Source organism: Ruditapes philippinarum, unplaced genomic scaffold (genome assembly GCF_026571515.1).
Source record: "Ruditapes philippinarum isolate M1 unplaced genomic scaffold, ASM2657151v2 ctg1142_1_1_1_1, whole genome shotgun sequence".
NCBI classification, from domain to species: Eukaryota; Metazoa; Mollusca; class Bivalvia; order Venerida; family Veneridae; genus Ruditapes; species Ruditapes philippinarum.
Genome location: NW_026856769.1, coordinates 2,376 through 28,509, shown reverse-complemented (window position 1 = coordinate 28,509; position 26,134 = coordinate 2,376). Strand labels below are relative to the sequence as shown.

The window sequence follows — 26,134 nt, the reverse complement described above, 5'->3', positions numbered from 1 at the left end:
CAGTGCCAAGGTCAATTAATCTTCAGGACCTGGCAAGTGCCACAGCTCAAGACTGTGTGCGAATATGCATAATTAGCGTGCTTTGAATCAATACGTGAACAAAGCAACTTGCGTTGGTGATGGCAGCTATAGCTTTTTATCGGCAGCTCGCAGACGAATTGTCAATCATTAAAAAGTTGTCAAGAATCATTTAAGGATTTTTATATTTTTTTTGGCTTTCGGGATAAACGTTTGAAACCGATTGACTACCGCTCATGCTCAAGCGATTGGCGTGAGAAATGTTGCACTTTACTTTAATTTCAAATGAACACACACAGTTAAATCGAGTTTGCAATTGTCAACTTGTTGCTTTGTGTTTAATTGCCATGTAGAGAGAGAGTTCTCCATTTCCATTTTTTTGTCTCAACAGATTATATGTAAATTTTCCCTGTGAGGAATTAGGGTATACATTCAAAGCGACCTGCAGTCAAAAGTGATCAACATATCACACGAGGGTCACTAAGGGAGAAACAGTACAGAAGACTTGGTTATCCTATCTTGACAAATTAGTCCATGAGCAATGCAATAATTGCATGCATCCCCACGAACGACGGTTTCGTCTTTCACTTTTGTCGTTTTTCCCCACAAGAGAATACTTTATGATACCGGTAGCTATCATGGGTGACAGTAGGAGCCGTTAGTTGAAAGACTAACAAATCGTTTTGCCTATGATTATGTATTCAAATGTTATATCACACCTTGATACATTTTGTTTGGAATGTTATCAATTCAGAAATCTGACAACACAGCCATGTTCGATAACAATTTGCAAGCAGTATCGGCTTCAAACATCTGAAGATACCCAATTTATCAATAAAACAATGGAACGGCTCAGGCACTTCTAAAACAATTTCAACTACGGCAGTTTATGAAAGAACTTTGAATCGGAACTTTCTATTTGTCTTTTTGAACCGAAATGGACAGCAAATCTAAGCAGAAGGGAATAAATTGTGCTGATTAAATAACCCCAACATAATTATTATATAAACATTGTCTTTCAGTCATAAATGGGGATATGCCGTCAGACGCAATTGATTTTCGCCACAGTATGTTATGAATGACATGAAGTGACACACGACGACATTTCAAGCTGGTACATATCCATCCACAGACATTCAACGATATGGGCATTGTTAAGCGTCGCACGAGTAGCAATATAACATCGATCAAACGATCATTCCAGTTAATCTCTCTACAGTGTGTGTGTTTATATACAGAACAGTTTTATTACCTGACTTTGTTTTGCGATACAAAAAGGTCATCGCTTAATTTATACTGGCACAATGGATTTTTATAGACACTCAATAATAATGCTTATTTCTAATACACCATTGCAAATAGGTTATTTTTAAAAAATATTAAAGAAAAAGAAAGAAAACAAAACTGAGTCAAAACCGAGTAAGGAAGAGATGTAGCGGCCAATCAAAGCGCATAACCATAATACTTTTATATTTAATAATTAAAATAAGTGCTAAAATGCTAGTCATCAACTGCCTGTAAAAGTTGAGATTTGCATGCAAGACCGTTCAATCAAATAAATAATTCTTGTGACACAATTTTATTTTCAAACTTTAAATTTTTTAAAGCAGGTTTGAAAATTTCTTTAACATTTGGAATTATTTGCCAAATTTGTGTCTAAGTTAATATCATTCATGTGTTCTATGTTTAAGAAGTGTTATGCCTGATCGAGTTTACCGCTACAACTGTTTAAACTCGATGGATGTACATGTATGTATATACATAATACAGTATAATACGCCATATTATCTACATGCCAATTCTTCGTTTTGATAAATATTTCAAATAAAATAACTGATTTCTTGACAAAATGTATACTGTTATGTCAGAAATCATTCAGATGACATTTCAGGTAGAGAATTTTTTTATTCTATATCTATTTGCATTATTTAACTGGACTACGAAAAAAAAATAAACAGCTAAAACTTGTGTTTGTTATATTATTCAAGACCTACAAATGTTTTCAAACAATATAAAAAGTGTTGTTTTACTTATATTGGGATATTTTTTGCATCATTTTCACAACTGTTTTAGTTGTTGCGTTTAAATAACTTATATTGTTGTAAATGACTGTGTGTATGTGCTTTCCCGCTATGCACATGACAACAAATGAGCTATATTTTTGTTTTGAACTTGTCATTAAATTTACTATATGAAAGGTGTCATCGGAAATAAACATGTCTATTTTTTAAACACTAAGTTATAACAGGAACGTTAATAATAATACATACCTTGGTTGTTATTAGCAGAATGTATATTTAATGATGTACTTAGTGATGTGCAGGTGGAAAAGGGGGACAACTGCGTAGTAAACCGGTCGTAAATATATCCGCATTGACTGTTTCCCAGTCTTAATATGAACTTTATTTATACGGCTGGTAATAAATTTGAAATCGAAATAGGAAGTAAATTTCTGGCTATTTAGTTCGATCAATACTGATATATTCCATTTAATTGGGTAAGTGCATATTTATTGTTCCACATAAGTAATGTCCTAGCAAACATAATAGTATACTATCATCGGTTTTATGCGCCAACGTTGACATTATTATCATTGTTTGTAAACGTAACGAAATGCTTCAATCTTTTGTTTTTTAAATTAAAGGAGACCCGCTATTATTAGGTTATTACCAAATCGACGGTCATACTTAACTTTAACAGTACTTCCAATATAAAAAACCTTTAGCTAAAGAGACTTCAGCGAACAGTTTTTATAGTACTGCTAGGCCTGTTTACAGTCGCACAACGGCAAATAATAGTGACATATAAAGTTATGGAAGCCATAACTAAAACACGGTGGTATGCTTTCGACAGAATTTGTCTTATTATAACACTATAGTCTATTTAAATATGTATTGGTTTATTTAAGCTTCAACTCACAAGCAATTACTCTGATGTGTATAAATATACTATGACTTGTTTTTATACTTTAAGGTTAATAGTAATTCACTTTTTTGTAGTGTCTTTTCTATCATGGGAATACACCCATAAACACTTTATATATACATAACCTTCGTAAATAGCTGAGGTATATCGACTGAAAAAATACAAGTTGTTTCCCTTGTTTTCGAGTAAAATCAGTATCTCTTATGCTAAAATAATACAAATTAAACCGTTTTTAAACCGCTAGTTTGTTGTGATATAATGCCGATTTTAAAATTTATTACACCAATGGAAAGCTTTGGATCTTAGCTTCGTCACGGTATATACTTCAACACATCTTTTGACACCAAAGTATATAAATTAACTGTTAAACCTAACATATGGCAGACCATTTTACATACGATTCACACAGTGAAATACGCAACCGGGTTATCTTTACTCTAAGAATAGCCTGTCGTCTGCTAATTCAGAAAGTGTTTATCGGTGTATTCATGTATATTATATAAATAACACACGGGTTTGTGGGTAACAGTAAAAATATCATCCCGAGGAAAATATTTTTACGAGGGATGATATGTTTACTGTTACTCACAAACCCATGTGTTATTTATTTTATTACCCCGAACAAAAATACTGTGATGATCTGAAATTGTCAACTAAATCTAACTGTAACAAAAATAAACCAAGAGTAACAATAACTAAACTGTCCTTACCTTTTAAGTTTTAAGTGTACTTTAGGCCTACTTGAGACGTTTTCTTTTTCTTTTATTCTTTAAGCAAGTGATGATATCTACAAATCATAAACATACAATAAGCTAGGTTTTATTTAGAAAACAATACACTAACCCATTTACACGGTTATGATCTGTGAAATCTGATCCTTCTGTTTCCAAGATATTCTTAGCATGGTTTTTGACAAAATAACGATGATGTCCTATGTCTGTCCACCATGTCTGTAACGTTTCACTGATTACAATTGTTAAATAATCTTTTGCATGCTTAAATCGTCTGCATGTTCCAATTTTCACATAATTATTTACATTGCAATTACTTCCGTCGAGAACGGATGTTCACTTTTTGACTATTCAACAAAAAGATATTTTATACGCGAAAAGCACACCAGGGTGCGAACAACTAAATTTTACGAGTGTCATAGTTACTCAAGAGAAGAAATTGATGTCCTATCGGGGTTTAACGTCGAAAAAAAGAATAAATCGAGAGAAAAAATGGCGGCCATTTTATAAAATAGACCATATGACCAGATTTTATACTGTTAAAAAATACTGTTACCTATGTAACAGTACAAAATTCTAAGTCACGTGGTACACTTGCATTAACAGTAAAAATAACTCCCCCAGAGGCCTATTGGATAGATAGATAGATTTATTTCGGCAAAGGAAGCATATACATAGTTGACAATATAACATAGGATAAAATAATGAGCATTATTAAATACTATATCACATACGAGTAAAACTATGACATGCTCACCAAAACTTAGGATAACACAAAAAAGGGCAAAAAAGCTCTTATTTCCATTGTGGTCCTTTGTATTGGCGGCATGACATAGGGAGGCAAACCTAAATATAATCATGTTTAAAAATACTTATAAATCATAAAAATGTATATCACAGTCAAATCTTGAGTAATGATACTCCTGTTTACAGCTAGGATTTAAAACACATTACTTAAATTGTAATTAAGATAAATAGCAGACAATTTAAAATCCTGAGCCGAAAATATGTAAAAACATAGTTTTAAAAAAAAATTAAATACTGTTCATAAGATGACTTTTGATGGCAACCTTAAAACTTTGTAACCTGTTGATCTCCGTTAACTTTTTTACAGGTAAATCATTCCATAATTATTACCAGAGAAGCAAAGGATTTAAAACCCTGGCCTTTGACTAAGGTAGACAATATCCGCCCTTTTGACTAAGTCTTGTACTATAATTATGAATGGAATCTTGTGAAATAAAGTGTTCAGACATGTAATCCGGAGATAGGCCATTTTTTTTTTTTGTTATCTTAAAAACATGACACAACATTATCTGTTCAACTCTTTTTTGGACCGGTAACCAGTTAAGGGACTTAAAAGTGGGATGGATCAATGTGGGCTCTGGAGTCCAAGTCAAGTACAAATCTCATTATTTTGTTTTGACAAGTTTTGTAACTTATTTTTTAAAGACTGTGTCAAGCTATTATACCAAACAGAGCATGCGTAATCATAGTGACACTATGGAAATTAGCTTTACGAAAAAAGTGAGGGTTAATAACATTATTTGTCATTACACACCTTCTCCATTGTTTGTGACAGGTCTATATATTTCGGATAGTCCTATTTAGTCCGTTATGAGGTTAATCTTTTGCACTTGCACAGGTCTGTTTTAGTTAGACAGACCCGGTCATGAAATACACGTGAAAAAATAGACGTGCTAATGCGCATACAAAGAAAACATGAAATGCAATCAAAAATTAAAAATTGAAATGAAATGTAAATGATATATAGTGTTCCTCTCTTACAAAATCGGCATGCATTTTTTTAAACAAATTAATGTTTATTGAATGCACTAATCAATTATTCCAGCATCCCTATATTAAATCTTTGAATAACATAAATAATGGATAGCATATCAAAGTAAGAACACATTTAACATTTATTTAATTGCGTCATTTTTCAAAGTAATAGTAGTCCAAGTGGTTCTTCTGTCATTAAGTTCACAATATAACAAAATGGACGCTTCAAGTTCATATCAATGAAACTATATAGCAGTAATCACAGCATAACCTCCCTGTTTTAAAATTTGTTAAAATATTTTATTTTAAAATATTTTATTGTTTAATTGTTGCGACCAAAATTCATCGCCTATGGTCGAAATTTCATTGTTGCTTAAATAAACAAAAATTCTCACGCAAATTTTTGAAAGTCAAAATAGCATCCATAAATAAATGTACTAATATTTGCAATGGCATACAGAAAATCTATACACGAGATGACAAGTTCCAACAGCAAAAAGGGGAGGGGGTTGCCAGAAGGGGGATGTGCCCCCTTGTGTTTGGGGGTTTGAATGGAGGTGGTAGTCCCCCTCATCGCCAAGAAAATTTTGGACTTGTGAGAAGCTATAAGTGACCCCAGATCGATCATAAGGTAACGTGTAACAGACGCTGAAAAACCTTTGACACTATTTCAATCCATTGAGAAGTTGTAGCACTTTTAAATCAGTTGTAATGGAAAAGTCAATGAATAATAGTAATTTTCGGCAATTATGAGATGTCCCCTCGTTGCCATTTAAGATAGAGTACGCGGTTAAAAAGGCTTTGTCCAGTAAACATTTGTGCATTTGTTTTAACAGAATTGAAGCCTTTTTTATAGTTTTATAGCAAAATCAACTTGTAACAGGAGGCTTGTGAATGCAAACAGCCTTTTTTCACAATATGCTCATGAAGTAATGGGTTAAATTCAAAATTTCACAGTTATCCTGTTTAAATGGTTCATTCTGCATACGCCAGTCTTTAATCAAACCGAGCTGACATCATTTACAATTTTGCCATTTTAGACTTTCTGTACCGGTTCAATTTCTCGTATTTTATCGCTAAATCATTGTTATCTGTGTCTTGTGGATGCCGTATAAAAGTCGCGAGTCTTTATATTGCGGTCCTTAAAGATCATTGAACACGCGATCAGGTCAACGCTTCACGTAGTCAACTCAATCCGTCCCCAATGACCTAATATTTTGTCAACTCGCCCCATATATGGTCAACTTTCTATTTGGTTTTTACCACGTTAATGGTTCCAGAATTCCTAGTTTGAATGCTGTATAGTAACCCTTAGGATATGTGACCTGCTTTTCGACAGCTTTTTCGTAATATACAGCCGTCTGATCTCCTTCCCAAATTCAATTTATTCATTGTCGCCCATTGTTTCCTCTTTAAAGACACATGCATTTTTTTTACTTGGGGACAAAAGGTAGCTTTCATGAAATTGCACTAACGTGTCTCATTGAAGGTTCCATAATAATCGCCGTATGAGCACATATGTTGTTGTTCTTAAATTCAAATTTTAACCATAACTATGTTTAAATGTTGTTCTTCTGAAGCCAATTATATGGTATGGAACAGTAGCTTGCACTTTAGAGTATTGAACAAGAACAGGCAAAAATGGGCATGTAACATTTTCAATTTTGTCATTTTGGACTTTTTTATGGATTCTAGTTCCCTCTATTTTATCATGATCCCTATTATCTTGAAAACTATTCATCATTAGGTTTTTATATTTCAAATTTGATTTTTTATAACAAAAAGAAGACCCCTATCGATTTTGGGGTCTTTAGGTCTATGGTCAAGGCAATAGGGACCTTAAATGGCTTTGTTTAGATGTTTTCCACTCATTATCTTCAAAACTATTTGTTATCATGTCCTTGTGTTTCACATTTTTATTGATCATCACTCACTACTAGATTACCCCTATCGATTTTGAGGTGACGAGGTCAAAGGTCAAGGTTATTTTAACCTTAAATGTTAAAATGGTTTCCGCTTATTTTCATGACACAAAATTAGTTACCAAGTCTACATATGATGCGTCTTTTGAAAATAGATTCAAGCCAGGCCAAGCTTATGTTGCATTTAGCCGTTGCAGAAAGTTGTCAGGCCCCAACTTCTTCAGTTTGAACCGTCAAAAAATCATTCAATACAAAAGGGCAAGAACTTAAATAAACAAACTAAAACAGAAATGCAACTTTCTAACTCATACACTGTTTTATATTGTCTTGTTACTTGCAACACTTTGTAAGTCAACCACCTGAAGGATCGTTCTCTTCGACTGCATTTTAAAGATGTTACTCAAGATCCAGATACATATACATCAGATTTCTTGATGTTCACAGAATCTCATATCTTCTTCAGCCAGGCAAAGTGATTTCAATTTGTTTTAGTTTGACAAGATAATAACCCAGCCTGAAAAACAAAAGCACTTCCATGCTTGCTATTAAAAAAACAAGTATCACTGCACAATTGATGTACAAGACGTACAAGACTTAAGCACATTGAATGTATGGAAGTAAGGTTTGAGCGAGTTTTTCCTGGGCCTCTTACCTTTTTCCTTTTCTTCTTCCTTTTCACCATCAGTCTCACCAACTTGTCTTTATGAAGACATAAAACTTCTTCTAAAGTCACAAGATCCTAAACAAAACACAATAATTCTTGGAGATTTAAATGAAAATGCTCTTTCCCCATCATTGAAGATATTTCAACAGCTACTCAAGAGTTACGGATTTGCTTTCGTGTTCACAGAAAAAAAGCAACACAAGTTTGTTTTGTGAAGTAAAATTTATTATTAAATCTGATATTGAGACACGATGAGTTTAGTATTTGTTTCTTTCATTTCTGTTGATGTCAAAGAACTGATGCTTATAGTTACATTTATATGATAATATAATATTTTTTCCAGCTACTCGTCAACTTGTATATCTTACTAATGATAGCTTTTATTAAGTTTCAGGTCATATATTAGCCATTATTTTTATTTTTAACTGAACACTTCCATGTTCCCATTTATGGCATGTTTCTATAAAAAAAGATAGCAACACAGTATAAGGCTAGAAAAAGGGCGCATGTATCGTTCGACATTTTCTTGTGTTTTTTTAAAGTTTGTCCAGACTACTCCTCCTACACCACTTATAATATTTGATTGATCAGTAGCTCAAGAAAGCATATGGAACGGATTTTAAAGTTGAATGACTTTTTGGCTGAGATATGGCCCTTGAATAAAAGAATGTCTTTTGTTGCCAGCTACACAGAAGCTTGTCCGGATTACTTCTCAAAAAACTATTGATGTAATTTCATCAATTTTTACAGGAATGATAAGTATTAAGTCAAGTTAGGCATATTATCGGTGTTATATGGTTCAATGATTTTTTGAGTTGAGTTATGGCCCTTAAATGATTTTTATTTTTTAAATTTTGCTCTCTTATACTTTTTAATAATGCAATTTAAATGAAACTGTACAGGATTGATAGGTACTTGAAGCTTTTGCATGTATTAAACAACTCTCCTTCTACACAGAAGCTGCAACATACAAATGGCTATAATGAGGCGACAAGCGTGTCAGCTGATTACTCTAGTTATTGTATATTTTCTTAAGCGATCAAAAAGAATTTAAAATCCTAGCAAATATGTTTAAAAGGGACTCCATTGTTGGTTTTTATGCTCCCCGAAAGGTGAGCATGTAATCACTGCTTTGTCCATCCGATCGTCCCTCTGTCCTTAGTACATTTAAGTGGCACGTCAGTCCGTACGTCCGCTTTTCTTGTCCGGGACATAACTTTTAAAAACAAGAGGTATCAACATGAAACTTTGTAGGTAAATAGATCTCGATGAGTAGGTGTGCAGGGCACAAGAACCGTAACTCTACCTTGTCTATTTTTTTTTTATTATTGCTCTTTGTTCATTTTACACTTTGAACTTTGTTCGGGATATAACTCTAAAACTATAAGAGGTATCAACATGAAACTTTGTAGATAGATAGATCTTATTAAATAAAAGTACATTGTTAAAGAATCGTAACTCTGCATTGCCTAATTCTTGAAAAAATGCCCTTTGTTTATTTTTAAACTTTGGTTTTTGTCCGGGAAATAACTCTAAAACTAACAGAGTTATCATCATGAAACTTTGCAGATAGATGGATCTCATTGAGTAAATTTGCAGTACATAAGAAACGTAACTCTGTCTTGCCCAATTTTTGAATTATTGCCCTTTGTTTATTTTTACACTTGATTTTTATCCGAGACATTACTCTAAAACTATAAGCGGTATCAACATGAAACTTTGTAGGTAGATAGATCTCATAAAGAATGTGTGCAGTGCTTAAGAACCTTAAATCTGTCGTGCATAATTTTTGAATTATTACCCTTGGTTTCTTTTTACACTTTGAACTTTGTCAGGGACATTACTCTAAAAGTATAAAAGATATCAACATGAAACTTTGTAGGTAGATACGTCTCATTGGGTAGAAGTGCAGTGCTAAAGAACCATAACTCTGCCTTGCCTTATTTTGAAGTTTACAATTGTCCTTTGTTTATTTTTACTTTTTGATTTTTGTCCGGGACATAACTCTAAAGCTGTTAGAGATATCAACATGAAACTTTAAGATAGATATATCTCATTGGATAGAACTGCAATGCTAAAGAACCTAAACACAGCCTTCTCTAGTTTTGAGTTTTGGAGTTATTGCCCTTTGTTCATGTTTACACTTTGAATTTTACCCGGGACATAACTTTGAAACCATAAGAGATATCTTCATGAATTTTTATAGATAGATCTCATTAAATAGAAGTGCAGTGCAGAAAACCATAACTCTGCCACGCCTAATTTTGAAGTTTTTGTCCTTTGTTTATTTTTTTATACTTTCCTGTGTCCAAAACCTTCTCGGGGAGCATCACCCGGCCGAAATATACAAGCATATCACACGAAGCCGAAATATACAAGCATATCACTTCAGTGAACCATAGAGAACCGTTGCTTTTTACAGGTCAACAAAAATGACCTGATATCACGTGACCACAAAGTATATAAACTGGGACATTTCCACATGCATTTCATAATTTAAAGCAAGTTTTATGTTGGCTTGTTTTACCAAACATTCAAGAGTTTTAAAAATACCTTTTTAAAACTCTAAAAAACAACTATATATAAATTAAAATTTGTAAACATCATTACAAAACAAACAAGACATTGTGTTATTGAAATTTATCATTTCACTTATTAGTAAATACAATGTCTACGGGTTGGGAAAAAATTAAAAAAGATGATTAATGAAAAAGCCACCTTCAAGGGAGGGTGCTTGTATATTTCGGCCTCAGGCCATTTTCCAAAAATGCCCCCCATCTTTCAAAAAATGCTTGGATAGGGGTGCCATTATTTTCAATGGCCTTCAGCTCTCATATACAAGCATGTTTAAAGAAAAGACAACACAAAACACAGGTATTCTGAAAAAAAAAATATATCATTTCTTTTCCAATTTACTTTAAAATAATACAAAGAAAGTATGCGAAAACATACTAAAATAACAATTCAAGGAAAATCATTTTCATAATCGCATGAATGAAAATCCACATCTCAATTAAGTCGAAATCCCAAACAACCATATTCCTCATTTGAATAACAATAACATTCAAGGTACACCCTTATCAGTTTTATTTACCATTCAAAACACATTCTTAGAAGTTGTTATCATTTTCATCCTTACATCTCGCAAATAAAATTTTTGAAATTTTTGAAGATGACCAATTAGCAGTTTTTAAAATATCTGAAATTTTGCATCCTGCTTTAACTGCAGCAGAAGAAGAGGCTCCTCGAAAAGAATGTGCCTTTAACTCTTTAATGTCTAAACCTGCCATTGAAAGAACACTTTTCAGCCAACGAGCTAAAGTGCTGGTAGAAACAGCCTTATAGTTCTTAAATGACACAAACAACTGACTGTCTTTCCTTACTCCCTGTGTACATTTCATATCACATTTCAAAGTCCTTATTGGACATAACTCGGCTTTACTGTAAGCCTTTAATTGTAAAATAAAATTTTGTCCTGGTTTACAAGATTTAAGCTTGTCCCCACAATTAAAAACACAACATTGTCTTTTATACAAAAATGATCAATGTTCAAGGCTTTCCATGTTTGAGCTCTAGCTGCTGTACATAAGGTTATCAGCGACACAAGTTTGAGAGTTAGAAACTTTAATGTAAGAGAATCCGACGGCACCCTTGATGAAATGAGATAAACAACTTTTCTAACATCCCATGTTTTAAAATATCTTGTTTTAGGGGGGTATTACTTATATGTACTCATATAAACCCTTCATGAATCTATTCAAAACAGATGTGTTTAAAGAGGGAACAGGATGTAATATTTTCAATGTTTCTAAGATTACAGATTTATGTAAACTAATAATACTATATGATTTATTCATGTTCTTTAGATAAGATAAGATACACTAGATAAGATATTTAGTCACTTTCAACTGGTTTAAAGGAATCACACATCCGGAGACCACACCACATATACCACTTGTCCATGCATTATTATACTGTTTTTGTGTTCTTGGACGCCAACTTTGAAAAACTGATTTGATAGCTTTGTCCGGAATTTCTCGATTTTGTAATTCCGTCCAGATACAATCGCTCCCATTCACTGTAGCTTCTTGCCCATTGGATGTAACTCGTTCTTGTGAGGGAGACTCAATAAATCTTTGTGTCGCGGTAACCTGATTGGAATAGAAACAAGTAATTCTAAAAACAAAGGACACCAAGTTTGATTTGACCACAAGGGGCATATCAATACAGCCTCATCGACCTCATCTTCCTTGATTTTGCCTTCTTTTAATCGCCTTCTTTTAATCGACGTATGAACACATTAGCGGATGTTTCTGAATTCAAAATCTGACCACTTGCACATTTTATGTTGAATTCTGCTTTAGCTGGTGCTAGGAGGCATGGAAGGAAGCTTGAACTCCCCTTTACCGTCTATGAACACGCTCAATATAATCGAGTATGCAACAATTTCATTTTTTCCGTTTTTGACATTCTTTAGGGATTCTGTTTTTTACTATTCTATAGTAACTATTGATTCCCATGAGCAATAAATAGGCAGAAAGGTTTTACATGTAAATTTTTTCAAATGATGATACATGTATAAACATTGTGATATTGGTTAAATATTAAGGCTTGATAATTATCTTCTTTTCATTTATTGTTTACAATATTGATGGTTTCTTGTCTTTAGAGTCTTCATATTTAGGTGAGCAAAATAAGGGTATTCATTGCCTTTTTTTATATTTGTACTCGTTGTAAGTTTACATAGATTAAGTATTTTCTAATAATTAACAAGTCATTGCTTTAGCCATGTTTCATCGATTTAAATGCATGCTAATGCATGGGCAAGCTCTTTATCTCAATTCTACTTCTAATATATGCTGTAGCTTGGTGAAACAGATAGAACGCGTCTATGGTGTGGACGGTTCAAGTATTTTCTAATCATATCTTGGACATTTTTGCTCATGTATTTACATGTATATCATAACTATATATCCAGTCATTATATTTTTCATCTTTTAAAATATTTTTTCCTCCTTCAGTAATGTTGAAAGGCCCAAAAAGACCTTTACTGTGTCGATGTGACTTAGAACCAAACAAAATTTGTATACCATACCATACCATACGGATGCATGTAAGGCAATGAATCAATATAACTATCGATAGAATGATAATATTCTTTAAAGAATAGTTTTTTTCCAGTCAAGACTTAAGCACATTGAATGTCTGGAAGTAAGGTTTGAGCGAGTTTTTCCTGGGCCTCTTACCTTTTTCCTTTTCTTCTTCCTTTTCACCATCAGTCTCACAAACTTGTCTTTATGAAGACATAAAACTTCTTCTAAAGTCACAAGATCCTAAACAAAACACAATAATTCTTGGAGATTTAAATGAAAATGCTCTTTCCCCATCATTGAAGATATTTCAACAGCTACTCAAGAGTTACGGATTTGCTTTCGTGTTCACAGAAAAAAAGCAACACAAGTTTGTTTTGTGAAGTAAAATTTATTATTAAATCTGATATTGAGACACGATGAGTTTAGTATTTGTTTCTTTCATTTCAGTTGATGTCAAAGAACTGATGCTTATAGTTACATTTATATGATAATATAATATTTTTTCCAGCTACTCGTCAACTTGTATATCTTATTAATGATAGCTTTTATTCAGTTTCAGGTCATATATTAGCCATTATTTTTATTTTTAACTGAACACTTCCATGTTCCCATTTATGGCATGTTTCTATAAAAAAAAAAGATAGCAACACAGTATAAGGCTAGAAAAAGGGCGCATGTATCGTTCGACATTTTCTTGTGTTTTTTTAAAGTTTGTCCAGACTACTCCTCCTACACCACTTATAATATTTGATTGATCAGTAGCTCAAGAAAGCATATGGAACGGATTTTAAAGTTGAATGACTTTTTGGCTGAGATATGGCCCTTGAATAAAAAAATGTCTTTTGTTGCCAGCTTCACAGAAGCTTGTCCGGATTACTTCTCAAAAAACTATTGATGTAATTTCATCAAATTTTACAGGAATGATAAGTATTAAGTCAAGTTAGGCATATTATCGGTGTTATATGGTTCAATGATTTTTTGAGTTGAGTTATGGCCCTTAAATGATTTTTATTTTTTAAATTTTGCTCTCTTATACTTTTTAATAATGCAATTTAATTGAAACTGTACAGGATTGATAGGTACTTGAAGCTTTTGCATGTATTAAACAACTCTCCTTCTACACAGAAGCTGCAACATACAAATGGCTATAATGAGGCGACAAGCGTGTCAGCTGATTACTCTAGTTATTGTATATTTTCTTAAGCGATCAAAAAGAATTTAAAATCCTAGCAAATATGTTTAAAAGGGACACCACTGTTGGTTTTTATGCTCCCCGAAAGGTGAGCATGTAATCACTGCTTTGTCCATCCGATCGTCCCTCTGTCCTTAGTACATTTAAGTGGCACGTCAGTCCGTACGTCCGCTTTTCTTGTCCGGGACATAACTTTTAAAAACAAGAGGTATCAACATGAAACTTTGTAGGTAAATAGATCTCGATGAGTAGGTGTGCAGGGCACAAGAACCGTAACTCTACCTTGTCTAATTTTTTTTTAATTATTGCTCTTTGTTCATTTTACACTTTGAACTTTGTTCGGGATATAACTCTAAAACTATAAGAGGTATCAACATGAAACTTTGTAGATAGATAGATCTTATTAAATAAAAGTACATTGTTAAAGAATCGTAACTCCGCTTTGCTTAATTCTTGAATAAATGCCCTTTGTTTATTTTTAAACTTTGGTTTTTGTCCGGGAAATAACTCTAAAACTAACAGAGTTATCATCATGAAACTTTGCAGATAGATGGATCTCATTGAGTAAATTTGCAGTACATAAGAAACGTAACTCTGTCTTGCCCAATTTTTGAATTATTGCCCTTTGTTTATTTTTACACTTGATTTTTATCCGAGACATTACTCTAAAACTATAAGCGGTATCAACATGAAACTTTGTAGGTAGATAGATCTCATAAAGAATGTGTGCAGTGCTTAAGAACCGTAAATCTGTCGTGCATAATTTTTGAATTATTACCCTTGGTTTCTTTTTACACTTTGAACTTTGTCTGGGACATAACTCTAAAAGTATAAAAGATATCAACATGAAACTTTGTAGGTAGATACGTCTCATTGGGTAGAAGTGCAGTGCTAAAGAACCATAACTCTGCCTTGCCTTATTTTGAAGTTTATAATTGTCCTTTGTTTATTTTTACTTTTTGATTTTTGTCCGGGACATAACTCTAAAGCTGTTAGAGATATCAACATGAAACTTTAAGATAGATATATCTCATTGGATAGAACTGCAATGCTAAAGAACCTAATCACAGCCTTCTCTAGTTTTGAGTTTTGGAGTTATTGCCCTTTGTTCATGTTTACACTTTGAATTTTACCCGGGACATAACTTTGAAACCATAAGAGATATCTTCACGATTTTTTATAGATAGATCTCATTAAATAGAAGTGCAGTGCAGAAAACCATAACTCTGCCACGCCTAATTTTGAAGTTTTTGTCCTTTGTTTATTTTTTTATACTTTCCTGTGTCCAAAACCTTCTCGGGGAGCATCACCCGGCCGAAATATACAAGCATATCACACGAAGCCGAAATATACAAGCATATCACTTCAGTGAACCATAGAGAACCGTCGCTTTTTACAGGTCAACAAAAATGACCTGATATCACGTGACCACAAAGTATATAAACTGGGACATTTCCACATGCATTTCATAATTTAAAGCAAGTTTTATGTTGGCTTGTTTTACCAAACATTCAAGAGTTTTAAAAATACCTTTTTAAAACTCTAAAAAACAACTATATATAAATTAAAATTTGTAAACATCATTACAAAACAAACAAGACATTGTGTTATTGAAATTTATCATTTCACTTATTAGTAAATACAATGTCTACGGGTTGGGAAAAAATTAAAAAAGATGATTAATGAAAAAGCCACCTTCAAGGGAGGGTGCTTGTATATTTCGGCCTCAGGCCATTTTCCAAAAATGCCCCCCATCTTTCAAAAAATGCTTGGATAGGGGTGCCATTATTTTCAATGGCCTTCAGCTCTCATATACAAGCATGTTTAAAGAAAAGACAGCACAAAACACAGGTATTCTGAAAAAAAAATTATATCATTTCTTTTCCAATTTACTTTAAAATAATACAAAGAAAGTATGCGAAAACATACTAAAATAACAATTCAAGGAAAATCATTTTCATAATCGCATGAATGAAAATCCACATCTCAATTAAGTCGAAATCCCAAACAACCATATTCCTCATTTGAATAACAATAATATTCAAGGTACACCCTTATCAGTTTTATTAACCATTCAAAACACATTCTTAGAAGTTGTTATCATTTTCATCGTTTACATCTCGCAAATAAAATTTTTGAAATTTTTGAAGATGACCAATTAGCAGTTTTTAAAATATCTGAAATTTTGCATCCTGCTTTAACTGCAGCAGAAGAAGAGGCTCCTCGAAAAGAATGTGCCTTTAACTCTTTAATGTCTAAACCTGCCATTGAAAGAACACTTTTCAGCCAACGAGCTAAAGTGCTGGTAGAAACAGCCTTATAGTTCTTAAATGACACAAACAACTGACTGTCTTTCCTTACTCCCTGTGTACATTTCATATCACATTTCAAAGTCCTTATTGGACATAACTCGGCTTTACTGTAAGCCTTTAATTGTAAAATAAAATTTTGTCCTGGTTTACAAGATTTAAGCTTGTCCCCACAATTAAAAACACAACATTGTCTTTTATACAAAAATGATCAATGTTCAAGGCTTTCCATGTTTGAGCTCTAGCTGCTGTACATAAGGTTATCAGCGACACAAGTTTGAGAGTTAGAAACTTTAATGTAAGAGAATCCGACGGCACCCTTGATGAAATGAGATCAACAACTTTTCTAACATTCCATGTTTTAAAATATCTTGTTTTAGGGGGGTATTACTTATATGTACTCATATAAACCCTTCATGAATCTATTCAAAACAGATGTGTTTAAAGAGGGAACAGGATGTAATATTTTCAATGTTTCTAAGATTACAGATTTATGTAAACTAATAATACTATATGATTTATTCATGTTCTTTAGATAAGATAAGATACACTAGATAAGATATTTAGTCACTTTCAACTGGTTTAAAGGAATCACACATCCGGAGACCACACCACATATACCACTTGTCCATGCATTATTATACTGTTTTTGTGTTCTTGGACGCCAACTTTGAAAAACTGATTTGATAGCTTTGTCCGGAATTCCTCGATTTTGTAATTCCGTCCAGATACAATCGCTCCCATTCACTGTAGCTTCTTGCCCATTGGATGTAACTCGTTCTTGTGAGGGAGACTCAATAAATCTTTGTGTCGCGGTAACCTGATTGGAATAGAAACAAGTTATTCTAAAAACAAAGGACACCAAGTTTGATTTGACCACAAGGGGCATATCAATACAGCCTCATCGAACTCACCTTCCTTGATTTTGCCTTCTTTTAATCGCCTTCTTTTAATCGACGTATGAACACATTAGCGGATGTTTCTGAATTCAAAATCTGACCACTTGCACATTTTATGTTGAATTCTGCTTTAGCTGGTGCTAGGAGGCGTGGAAGGAAGCTTGAACTCCCCTTTACCGTCTATGAACACGCTCAATATAATCGAGTATGCAACAATTTCATTTTTTTCCGTTTTTGACATTCTTTAGGGATTCTGTTTTTTACTATTCTATAGTAACTATTGATTCCCATGAGCAATAAATAGGCAGAAAGGTTTTACATGTCAATTTTTTCAAATGATGATACATGTATAAACATTGTGATATTGGTTAAATATCAAGGCTTGATAATTATCTTCGTTTCATTTATTGTTTACAATATTGATGGTTTCTTGTCTTTAGAGTCTTCATATTTAGCTGAGCAAAATAAGGGTATTCATTGCCTCTTTTTTATATTTGTACTCGTTGTAAGTTTACATAGATTAAGTATTTTCTAATAATTAACAAGTCATTGCTTTAGCCATGTTTCATCGATTTAAATGCATGCTAATGCATGGGCAAGCTCTTTATCTCAATTCTACTTCTAATATATGCTGTAGCTTGGTGAAACAGATAGAACGCATCTATGGTGTGGACGGTTCAAGTATTTTCTAATCATATCTTGGACATTTTTGCTCATGTATTTACATGTATATCATAACTATATATCCAGTCATTATATTTTTCATCTTTTAAAATATAGTAAAACACGGACACAGAATGAGCGGCAACGAAGAAGGTGATGGAGAGTACGAAGATGGCCCCAAAGATACAATTGAAGTTCGGGGACCAGAGAATCTAATAAACCGATATAAGTTAGACCTTTTGCAACTTTACTTTGAGAGTCAAAAGGATATGAATGGAAGTATTACACACATCTCGTTTGATGCTGCTAATGCTGTTGTTGTAATAAAGTTTGACTCCGAACAAGGTATTTTAAGATATTTTGCAACAGTATTTACGTGATTCATATGATTGTTTTGATTGTACATTGTAGGCAATAGCTTTGATACTTAGCAGTATTAATTGTCTGGTTGACCTCTTCCAAATGATTTGAAAGCATAGTCCTTGGAACGACAGCCTACAACTCGAGATTATGGCTCTGTGATCTACTTTTCGTATTCCACATAGATTTTGATCCAGTGACTACAAAGTATTTTTATCTATAGCTGCAGCTATATTTGTTTTACTTCATGCACAGTTTCAGATGAAGCGTAATGTGTGTTTCTTATATGAATATAATAAAAATATTAAAATCCTTTTCTTAATGAATACAAGGGATAGAGCTTAGATATCTAGAATGAAACATTGACATGTGAATTTCTAGTAAGATTCATGAAATTGTAGCTTCGGGGCTAGATTGGCGACAGGAAGTCGTGGCTTTTCTTCAATAAATAATGAAAGGAAAACAACTCATATTGGAATGCATTTTATACATGTACACATTTAGTGCAATTCCTCTAAAGATCAGTAGCTGGGAGAAAGTGTGAAGGGCATGACCTCCAGCAAGAGAGATGCTTGTTTTGCAGGGATATTAATAAACGATTTGAGCACATTATATTGACATTATGATTCACACCATGTATGTTAATATGATTTTAAAACGTGAATGTTTTCTATGTTTTCAGAAAAAGATAAGATTGTATTTGAAAAAATAACTGTATCTGTATTTCAAAGTTCAATACAGAAGATACTTAAGATTTTGTTTAACAAAAATACTTTGCGATCTTGTATTTACATCTTAAACTATGATCTCAGCTATATGTACATTTGTATATTTTACAATGACGCGCCTATAGTGTAACGCTAACATAAGCGCGCTTTAACGCTATGTTTATATATAGCGCAAATGACGTCACATCAAAGTGTTATCACACTAGTGTAATATCGTTTTTATTAAATGGCTTTATCACACTCCTGCGCCGCGGTTTATGTGATAAAAGGATATATTATGGTAAAGAATGAACAACTTTACATCATAATACCATTTTAACTACATAACAGAACCATAAAAAATAGAGTATATTTTCAGTGGCACAAAGGATAACTGAATGCCCGAACCATGTTTTAAAAGGTGAAAGTCTTAACGTAAAACTACGACAAAACCCAAACATTCATTCAAGATTGGCACAAACCACACATGCAGCCTCGATAGTTCGTGTACGCGGACTGAAAATGATTCAAGCAAAGGAAATAGTAGAGTATTACTTTGAAAACAGAAGACGTTCGGGTGGAGGACCAATTAAATCTTTTGTTCCTGTAGAATCAGATGGTGATAGTTACGACATAACGTTTGAAAACACAAAAGGTACACCATTAACATCCATCAACTCATTGTAATAACAGCTGCTATTGTTTGTATAAAATGAATGTTATATTTACGTTTAAACTATATTAGATCTAAGGTAAATCTAGTCTGCTTTCAATAAATGATAAGGAATATAAAAACTACCCCGTTTTGCCTAAATATATTTTGGATGTGCTTTATCAATATTTCCATTTAGAGCCATTTTATTTTAGCTCGACTTTTTCGAAGAAAAAAACGATATTTTGAATATTTTATGTTTACCAGAAAATTATGTTTTTTGTTTTTTTTAGAAATCTTTGCTTTAGTATTGTTACTCTAATGTTTTGACATAAAAATAAGAGATAATCGAGTTTGACCGCGTAGGCGGTGGTCAATATTAGTCAGTTTACTATTTAATTTTGTAGATGCAAAATCAGTAGTAGAAAGGCGTCACGTTATAAACGGATTATCAGTTGGTGTAACACTACTTCATAAAGATAGTGAAACTCAATTCTACCGAGACAGATTTCTGATCAAAGGATTACAGGAAAACATATCCGACGAATTTCTATTGTACTTCATAAAAGCAGTGACTGGAATGAAACCAAAGTTTCTTGCATTTCATAAAACAGAAAAAGATGTTGTTCTCGTCATTATGAAATACGATCTTGGTATTGGTCATTTCTATTTTTAAGTTATATTAAAGTAATATTCTGCAACATAAATAATTAATAAATTTTGTTTTTATATCATTTAATTAGAAAAATTTTCATGTCTTGTTATACATTTTGTCACCAAATACTGCAAACCAGTTGCTCATCACTGTTCTGAGCTCGAATTCTGTCAGGGACTTTTGAAAGAAGATCGAAAGCTATCCATCTAGCTTTGTAAGTGTCGCTGGTGCTACCCAAGTGCCTGATCATCCCTAAGATAGGAACATCTTATTTTTTCCTCCTTCAGTAATGTTGAAAGGCCCAAAAAGACCTTTACTGTGTCGATGTGACTTAGAACCAAACAAAATTTGTATACCATACCATACCATACGGATGCATGTAAGGCAATGAATCAATATAACTATCGATAGAATGATAATATTCTTTAAAGAATAGTTTTTTTCCAGTCGTTTGTTGTCCCTCCACATTTACACTTTAGTGGTCACATTTTAATCTCAGTTGTCAAACTTGGTCAGGATGTTTGTCCCAATAATTGCTCGAACGAGTTTCAACATGGATCATCTGGAAAAACTAGGTCAAAGCAAAAACTAGAAATTATTTATGGCACTAGTGGCTACAAATGTCCTGGAAATTGGTCAGATGTCCTGGAAATTGTTTTACTGATGTTTAGCTTACGTTACAGCCAATAAAAAGACATATATGAAAAAATGGAAAAAACTTGTTTACATTTGCACTATTTCAGGTGCATATATTAATGTTTTCATATCAGTTTAAGTTTATAGTTTAATATCTGATTTTCTATCATTAATTAATTAAGAGCCTTAATCAGCAGGTGAGCTATATAAGCGCTATTATAACCCACTTGTTTACTTAATTTTCTAGATATTGCACAGTTAATTGAGCACTGGAAAGATGAAACACTTGAGGGCGCCAAAATCCAAATATATGAAGTAGAGGTGTCAAATGTAATTCATGTCAGTAACCTACCTGAAAATATCCACAGTGATACAATACTTCTCTACTTTGAAAACAAAAGAAAAAGCAAAGGGGGCACTGTTAAAAATGTCATTCGGTTGGATAAAGCATCGTGTCTTGTGTACTTTGAGGATTATAAAGGTATGAAATGTTTTGATTCCAATGGCTATACAAGGTTGTGTGGATAGAGATTTAATAAATTTATGATTAAATGGTTTGAAATTAAATGTTATTGAAATAAAAATATAGAAATATCATTTTTTGAAAACTTGTTGCAGTAATGATTAAGTTTTTTATTCCTTGATGTAAAAACAAACATTCCCTTAGAAACATACTTTTACAAATAATTTCAATTTGCTTTTACTGTGATCCTATTTTTTGACATGTTTAAATAATCATGTTTTAGTAAAAAGTTGTTATAGTTTTTATTTACATGGCAGACCGAAATAAGACTAAAATGTTTTTAAAGCATTCATATTGTTTTGACATGAATATTGTTTGAGTGCAATTATGTGTCGCCTACTTTAGAGATGTTATATTCGTCGTCCGTCGTCAGTCCAAACGGACTCAAGTAACCTTATGGGATGAATAACGTGTTCATTTTTACAGACTTGAAAAATGTTCCTTTTGTGGTGAAAGTACATCGCTTAGTTTTTTTAATCCGAAGAAGATAATAGAAAAAACAATAACGTCAGCTGGGGTAGAACGTCCGTCCGTCAGTCAGACACCAAACGTGCGTGTCCAAACTCAAAACCTACTGGTCCAATTTCATTCAAACTTAAAAGCAATGATCAGTACCCTAGATTAGTTATGCATATGGTCAGAATTTTCCAATCCAGTGACTTGTCAGAGAAATTGCCTTTTAATTATTTGCATTTTTTTTCAAGTTTTTTCCCAGCTTCTTCTCTTATACTACTAATGCAAATTATATGAAACTAAATAGGATCAGTCTTCAAGTTGTTCATATATTCAATTTGTTTTCTAGTTGAATGATTTTGACTGATGTATGGCCCTTGAATAATAAGAGCGTATTGGACTATTGATAATAATTGTGTTTCCTGCTACACAGTAACTTCGGCATATAGAAGCCGAAACAAATAGGAACAAACTGACTAATAACTCTTCTCGTCAAATGCTTAATTGACTATCATCAGGTGACACATGTGATCTCGTTGTATATTTACTAATACTGCTAAAATTTGGCTTTTATTTACAGTGACTGAAAGTGTGTTTGGTCATGCCCATGTTTTTCAAAGTAGAGATTTAACTGTTCGAAAATATTTCAAATGTGTTGCACAAACCGAAGATGAAGCCTTCAGCACAAATATTCCACAAGCAGTTGTTATTCCTGATTTAGACATTCGAGTACTTAGGTTTATGCAACAAAATGAAAAATTTAAGCAAATTGTTGAACAAGAATTACTTAGTCACCACGCTCAAATTGATTGGCCAAAGAAAGGATCGGATAGTTGCGAAGTCAGTATTAACTGCATCGTTGACGAGTCAAAAGTTTTGTCCAATAGAGTTATCTTAAGATGGGAAAAGAAAATAAGGGAAGTTTTCAAATTCTTGATGGACAAGATTTATGTCCATTGTATAACCTTAATCGGTGAATATAATTTGGATGATTCATGTGTTGAATGCACTGCAGAAAATAAAGAAAACATGCTTGTTCTTTTGGACAAAGGAAAATCTATGATAACTTTCGTGGGCACATCTCCAAGGCTAGTTTCCACCTTACGTTCCGAGGATAACTTCTCAGGGGATGCCGAGGAGGAGTTTAAACTGGAGAAATTGTTTCTTGCACATGCAGTTGAATTTAAAATGTTGAGATCACTGGGGTATAGAGAGAAAATAGCAACGGAAGTGCCACACATTTGTATAAAGGAGAGTAAGGATGATTTAGCTGTTGAATTAGAAGGGCATCTGTTTGATGTAAGGAAAGCAAAACTAATAATGCTTGATATAAAGAACGAGTTTAAAACTGTATTTTTCTACCCATTATCAGCATTATCGTCGAATTTGTACTCAAAATTGCCGATAGTCGATTTTGTAAACAAAAGGCTACAGTATGCTGGTCTTGATTGCATCTGGAGTGTTTCTCATACAAAATTAATCATATGTTGCCATAACAAGTATGATTCTGAAATATGCATGGATGTTATTAAAGCATCAGTCATCGATGATGTCATTCATCAGCACACAAATAAAGTTGATAGCTGTGACATGCGTCTTGTAGAAAAAAAGATGAATGAAATCGAGGAAAAGTACCAAGGAAAAGTTGCTATATCGTTAACAGTAGATAACGAGATTCATCTCTGTTCAACGAAAGACATACGGGAGGTCATTCTGGAAGAGTTTAGGGCAATCATACAAAAGCAGAAGGAGACAAATGCATATCGTTCTAAAGGTGAGAATATAATTTACAAAAAGTGTCCATTAGTTTATAATCAAACTTATCAGCCTTTTTAATAATGAAAACCTTAACTGAAATGAATTGACTGATGCGCCCATATAAAGATTTAGGTCAATGCAAAAATAAGACAAGTTCATTCTCAGATAAAGAAAAAGGACCCACCCACATGTTTAAACCTTATTCAAAAATCCAAATTACTTTCCAAAATTTAAATCCTTTCACTCTTTACAAATGTACAATTATATGGTATTGATTATTTAACTGTTTTGCAGTCTTTTATTAAGACCACATTTATTAACATTTTCATTATTTAGTTAGCAACCAAATTTAATTTATTTCTTGCATTTGTGAAGAAGAGCACAAGGTCCTTTGAGGTTTGATAAGACACCATAGACGTACGACAATCATACAATAAAAACGGTAAAACAAGTTAGGCAATCTTATCGTACGATTTTGATCTACGATGGCGAACACCCGATCGTAAGACTGTCTTATTAACGCAATCGTACGTTCAACCTAAAATCGTAGAATTTTCATGGATTCTTACGCTTGCTCACTAGCACTATAACGCATTTTAATGTCAATCTTGAAAGACGACGTCTGCTGCAATTCAGCACGAAAAAGATGAACTGGACTGCTGATAAGCATGACATGCTCATCAGCAAGTGTGTACGTGCTGCTGTGAAGACAGGAAAGTTGACGTCATCACTAAAAGCTGCTGGTAAAGCACTATTTTGGAAAAGTAACCAATGTTTTTTTAGGAAATAGATCTTGATTTTTGATATTTTATCAGTATATATTTTTAAATAACATGTTAAAATACTTCTAAATAAAGAGCAAACTTTGATCATTTGAGAGATTTGTTTAGCTGACTATTTTATCGAAAATAGATCTTTTACCTAAAAAAACGTAATGTTTTGTTGAATGTCAATCATTCTCTCCTTTTGTTATGCCCCCCCATCTTCAAAGAAGATGAGGTATATTGTTATGTCTGTCCGTCGGTAGACAACATGGTATCCGCTGATTATCTTGAAAACTATTTCTCACAAAGTCTACATATTTCATAAAGTGATTGGTCATAACTAGTAAATGACCCATATTGATTTTGGGGTCAGTAGGTCAAAGGTCAAGGTCAAAGGCGCCTTAAATATCAGAATGGTTTCTGCTCATTATCTTGATTACAATTCATCTCAAAGTTTTCTTATTTCACATATTAATTGGTCATAACTTGTACATGTAGAAGATGACCCCTATTGATTTTGGGTCACTAGTTCAAAACACAAGGTCACAGGGGCCTTAAATGTCAGAATGTTTTCCGCTGATTATCTTGAAAAGTATTCATCACTAAGTCTTCATATTTTTCATAGTGATGGGACATGAGTGGTAGATGACTCCTATAGATTTTTGGATCACTTGGTCAAAGGTCATGGTCACAGGGGCCTTAAATGTTAGAATGGTTTTCTCTCATTATCATGATTATAATTCATCACAGTCTTCATATTTCAAATATTGATTGGTCATAACTAGTAGATGACCCCTTTTGATTTTGGTCACTAGGTTAAAGGTCATGGTCACAGGGGCCTTGAATAGTAGTATTATTATCGCTTATTATCTTTGTTATTTTTTATTACAAAGTCTTTTTATTTCACATATTGATTGGCCATCACTAGTAGATGACTCCTATGTATTTTGGGGTCACCAGGTCAAAGGTCAAGTTCACAGGGTCCTTGAATGGTAGTTTGATTTAAGCTTATTATCTTGAAAGATAATTATCACAACGTCTTCATATTTCACATTTCGTAATAACAAGCAGATGGCATGTATAGCTTTTCGGGTCATTAGTTCAAAGGTCACGGTCACAGGGGCCTTAAATACCCCTTTTCATGGAATGGCACTAACGTGTCACATTGAAGGTTCCATGATAACCGCCGTATGAACACATCTGCGGATGTTTCTAAATTCCAAAATTTCACCATTTTTGGAAGGAAATTTTTTCAAAAAAAAATTTCCTGTCTATAGTATCGGTCTGCCTATATTAAAAAGAACGAACAACACCTAATTGCATTCTGTTTAAGCTCAATAGAAAATAAGTAGTTAATGCGACCAAGAAAGTAGTGCAGCAGAACTATATGTATACTTTCAAACGTGGATGACTTGAAGAAAAAAAGCT

At 33.1% G+C, this 26,134-nt stretch overlaps 1 protein-coding gene across 1 annotated transcript; it reads left to right on the top strand.

Moving 5' to 3' along the window:
- Positions 1 to 18,307: 18,307 nt before the first annotated feature.
- On the top strand, positions 18,308 to 23,958 carry LOC132747654 (protein mono-ADP-ribosyltransferase PARP14-like; the record flags this gene model as incomplete). Its single annotated transcript, XM_060737093.1, has 5 exons — positions 18,308 to 18,543; positions 19,645 to 19,920; positions 20,325 to 20,570; positions 21,456 to 21,689; positions 22,765 to 23,958. Coding segments are annotated over exons 1-5 (2,161 nt in total), but the record flags the coding sequence as incomplete, so codon positions are not given.
- Positions 23,959 to 26,134: the final 2,176 nt, after the last annotated feature.